At 33.6% G+C, this 4,959-nt stretch overlaps 1 protein-coding gene across 5 annotated transcripts; it reads right to left on the minus strand.

Annotated features, from left to right (window-relative positions):
- Positions 1-1,349: 1,349 nt before the first annotated feature.
- On the minus strand, positions 1,350-4,571 carry nppcl (natriuretic peptide C-like). 5 transcript variants are annotated; one of them, XM_051130432.1, is made up of 3 exons: positions 4,420-4,571; positions 2,169-2,295; positions 1,350-2,085 (listed from the first exon to the last, which is right to left on the minus strand). In XM_051130432.1, exons 2-3 carry the CDS (start codon positions 2,265-2,267, stop codon positions 1,786-1,788), a joined length of 399 nt encoding a protein of 132 aa, XP_050986389.1. In that variant the 5' UTR covers positions 2,268-2,295; positions 4,420-4,571; the 3' UTR covers positions 1,350-1,785. The 5 variants fall into 5 exon arrangements, with proteins under 5 accessions (XP_050986389.1, XP_050986388.1, XP_050986387.1 ...); XM_051130431.1 differs by having other exon boundaries at positions 2,169-2,298; positions 4,420-4,567; XM_051130430.1 differs by lacking the exon at positions 4,420-4,571 and adding an exon at positions 4,075-4,386.
- Between the last annotated feature and the right edge of the window lie 388 nt (positions 4,572-4,959).

Below are 4,959 nucleotides of genomic sequence, written 5' to 3' on the forward strand. Positions count from 1 at the left end.
CAGATCTCTGTGTGGAGCACTGGCTGTTGTCAGACTAGTTGTGCAAACAAAAATCTGTAACACTTCTTTAAAAGTGTCCTTGTTACACGTTACATGCACTTACTATTATAATATAATATCAATTAATTATGCATAATTACATGCAAGTAACCCTAAGACAAACCCTAATCCTAACTCTAACCATATAGTAAGTACATGTAGTTAATGAATAATACTCAGTGCTCAGTTACACTGTAACAAGGACACCTTTAAATAAAGTGTAACCCAAAAATCTCACTGGATTATTACAATTAATGGCTGAATGTTTGGAAATGTAAACTGATATTTCATATTGACACACTACAGCAAAAGATAGAAATAACTGACTTAAAACCATTTTTAGCTGCTGAAAATACTAGTGTTCCAATAATTTTGGCCACCATTGTATGCAAAACAGCTGAGAAGAAAACTATAGTAGGATAAACTGGTATATATATGAAAGACCACAAAGCATGTGTGATAAAATGTTGGTGATGCATATGCAACTGTTCATCATACATCTATTTGCCAAAATTTGTAATTTTCTCTCTGAAAATATCTGTCAGTGACAGAGGGTTTTGGGTTGTTGCTATGGGCTTCATCAGAGACATTAATATTTTTAATTAGCGCAGTTCAGCATGCTTTTTTGTTTCAAAGACATTCGTCATTATTTTTCTACCATAATAGAGATCATAACATACTAATTTACCAGATTATTTTAACATTAAACACTCATCAGTTCTCAAAGAGAAAATATGGATTCTATAAAATATGTAGTTCAAGTTCCCATTTTGTGCCTAAACATAGAAAGGATTTATTTATACAAGCTATAATCCTAACGCCTACATGAACATCGTCACAGGCTGATTTGGTGGTAAATAAAAAAAGAAAAAAATTTTCATGCATTTCCCAAATGATTCAGTGGTTGTGGATGTAAGACTACCAGCTCCTTCTCAGCTTTAGAACAGGAAAATTTCAACAGATGCTGTTTAAATTCACTTAGAATAATTGTTAACAGTACATCATATACTGTTCTTCCTTAAAAACGAAATATGTTGCACGTACACCTCAATTATCCACCACTAAACCCTTGACTGCCCACTCCTCATCACATAATGTGGATGTGTGCCAGCCTATATGTCTTTGTTCAATAGGAGCTGATTAAGAATCCTGTCATATTCTTCCATTTGCATATTTGCAGCCCTTGAACTTGTTGATTTGCAGTGTGTGGGAGAACGCATGAAGGATAACCTGGCTTAGAAAAGCATAATAAAAACACTTAACAGTGTCGGGTCAGGAAACGCAATTAAGACACATGCAGAAAACAAAAAGAAACAGACGTGGGAGAAATTTTATTCATGCAAAAGGTACAGAAAGGTGAGCAGTATATGTTTATGTTTTATAAACCATGCATTTTTTGAGACTGAGACATTACTTTAAGATCCATACTTACTAGTAAGATACTATAAGATTATCAAAATTATTCTATCTCATCTACATCTCAAAGAACCAGTAAACACTTTTAATTCTTGCTACCTTCATTAAGAAATAAATATACAAATACTGTTAAACAACATGTCACTTCAAATCCAATGTAAAAATAAGTATATTGAAATACACAATATAATGAATTTGTCCACCTAGTTCACCTTGTCCACTCTTTTCACGGGGCCCCAGACCAAACCAGAGTTTGGTAATGACCTCTACCTAAAGCTAAGCGGCACAACAGTCATCTCATCTCATCTTTGTCCACCTCTCAGTTCATTATTAGCAGCCCAGTCCGCTCATTGAGCCGATCCGGTCCAGTTTTAGGCCAAAACAGCCTCGGTTCCAACCCCTCCGCAAGCGGTCCGGTGGAGCTCGCTTCTGATTGGCCAACGCCCCCTTTAAGAGGCGGAGCCAGGCGTTCTCGCTCTGCACAGGTATGTCAATCCACTTAGGATATTCTGCCACCTTTAGCCCAGAGCTGAAGGTCTGCATGGGCTCTTCCGACTGGTCGCTCGTGAGGTTCTCAAGATCGTCAAGGGTCAAAAGGTCATTGTAGCGCTCAAGGAACTGCTCGATGACCTGCGTGGTGGAGACGGGAAATCTTTTGTAATGACAGGTCATGTTCTGTTTACTACTTAAGAATATATTTGTAGAAAACCCACCTGCATGGCTTTGTCAGGGGTGTGCAGGGTTCGGGTGTGGCCTGGCACTGGATTGGCCAGAAGGACAAGAAGCACCACAAATACAGAGGAGCACAGCATGGTGCAACTGATAATGGCTCCAAACACACTGCTAATGCGAGTCGGTATGGATAGATTTAGATGAACAGATTTAGATGAACGCACTTAAACACAGATAAAGCAGAGAGAAGCACGGAAAAAAAAACAGAAAAAATATGCAAAAAACAATACACAGTACATACAAAGACACACATAAAACACAAAAAGAGGTTAGGTTATGTAAATTATGTAAAAAAAAAATGCTTTAAATAAATACAGCTACATAGATACTTTTCAGATTAGAACAAAATCATTTTGGAAAAGAAACAAAGGCGTTTTGGACTACACTATAAAAGTGTAACAGTAAATGGGTAAATAAATAGATTAAAAAAAAATCAATAAATAAAATAAAATAGATAATGAAATAAAAACAGGTCATACTGGATACCAAAATAAAAATAAGATATTTACATATAGAAAATAAATCTGTTTCATTCATCTGGAGCATTGTATTTATTTGGAATTTTACATTGTTTTTTATGTAAATACATTTTAAATAGGTTAATCTCACAGAATAAAATAAAATAAAATAAAATGAGGTCACACTGCACACCAAATATATATATATATATATATATATATATATATATAGAAAATAAAAGATCATTAGGATCATTATATTTATTTGGAATTTAACATTATTTTATGTAAATACATTTTCCCCTTAAGTTCTGTCCAGACTTTTTACTTTTTTTAAAATTATAATTTAGGTCATTTCTATTACAAAAATGATTATCATTAAATTAGTTTAATGCATTTTTTATCAAATAAAATAAAATAAAATGAGGTCACATTGCACACCAAAAATAAATAAATAAATAAATAAATAAATAAAAATAAATTAAAAAAAAGGATATTTAGAAAACAAAGGATCATTATATTTATTTGGAATTTGACATTATTTTCATGTAAATATATTTTTAAATAGGTTAATCTCACAGACAAAATTAAATTAAGTTAAAATAAAATAAAGGTCACACCGCAAACAAAAATAAAATAAAATAAAATAAAATAAAATAAAATAAAATAAAATAAAATAAAATAAAATAAAATAAAATAAAATAAAATAAAATAATAAAACCAGGTCACACTGCACACCAAAATAAAATGTAGAATGTAGAAAATAAATCCATTTTAGGATAATTATATTTATTTGGAATCTGACATTATTTTCATGTGACAATATATTTTCTCCTTAAATTCTGTCCAAATTTTTCCCTTGATTGATTTAGATTTTTAATGCATTTTTTTTTACTGTATTACACAAAAAATGACAATGTTTTTCTATTTAAATCACTATAAAGACAGCATTATATAAAATATAAAACTACTATAAAAAATAAATACCTCAACATGTAAAGCATTAATATTTGTTAGCACATTACAGGAATAATAACGATTTAGTTTTTACGTTTATTTGTATGCTTTATTTCTTTCTTACAGTAACGAGTTCTAAGCAGTTCTAAATTGTCATGAAAATAATGTCATGAAAATGTTCATTAATGATTATAAAAAATATTCTATTTCTTTCTATTTGTTATTCACTATTCTTATTTTTTATTTCAAACACGTTTTTGTCAGGTTTCATGGAATTCACCCTTACGCTGTGCAGAAAAATTCAAAATGAGTAAAGTTCATGCAAAAATGGCACAAGTATTTTATATTTGCAGTCTTAGTTAACAAATATAGTTAAACTAAGTTTTTAAAGTCTCAAACTACACTGTTTAACATGGCACCATAATTTTCACATGAAAATAAGAAGATAAAGTTTTCCAGTTGTTTTACTCACCAATAATAGTTCGAGGAGCTTTTAAAAACCTGACTGAATGCTTTAGTCCTCCATCCCTCTGTCTCTCTCTCTTTCTCTCGACTCAGTTTTTGGCACCTGCTAAGAGCATCCCTGTCTTTCCCTCTCCGCTCTCTCTTCCTTCCTCCGTGTGCAGGAATTCGATTTAAAGCGAGTGAGTGGTGTTTGTATGTCAGCGTGTGTTTGCGTGAGCTGGATGAGTATGTTAATAGTAAGGATGAGGTGTCTATATATGCCTTAGCCGTCCCCCCCTTCCACAACACACACCTCTTTTCCCTCCCTTTTCTCTCTCTCCTTCACACACGCTTCACATATACGCAAACGCACCTTATTATCTTGATATCTCTGGGATGATGTCAGAGGTACGGAGGGGGTGTTTGATGTTGTCGAGGTGATCAGGCAGGGGATGCCACCTTCTGCCTGGAATATGACATCATATGCACGCACACGGCGAAAAAAAGAAGTCGTGACACAAATGCGGGGCACCACAACCAGGTGTTGTCTCTCTCCGCCCTCTGCTTGAAATGATCTCATCCTTCCTTTTTTCATTCCTCATCCAGCTATCCCTTGTCTCCTCACATCCTTCTGTTTGCAAGGTGCGACTTTGGCTGCCAAAAGCACTGTCGGCTGGCAGAATATTGTGTCTGTTGAAAGGAGGCCAACACTTTTTTAGTGGACTTAACTCAAGGAGATATATAGAGCTTTCAGTGTCTGTTTGAATAGGAAAAAGACATTTCTTGCTGTTCCTGTGTCATACGCACACGTAATGCAAATGCTTGAGTCCTAAACTCATGGTCAATATCCGTTGTCTGAATAAAGCTAATTTTTAAAGTGCATTTGCACTTAAAGTCACTTATTAAATATGAA

Source organism: Labeo rohita, chromosome 16, assembly GCF_022985175.1.
Source record: "Labeo rohita strain BAU-BD-2019 chromosome 16, IGBB_LRoh.1.0, whole genome shotgun sequence".
Taxonomy (NCBI): Eukaryota; Metazoa; Chordata; class Actinopteri; order Cypriniformes; family Cyprinidae; genus Labeo; species Labeo rohita.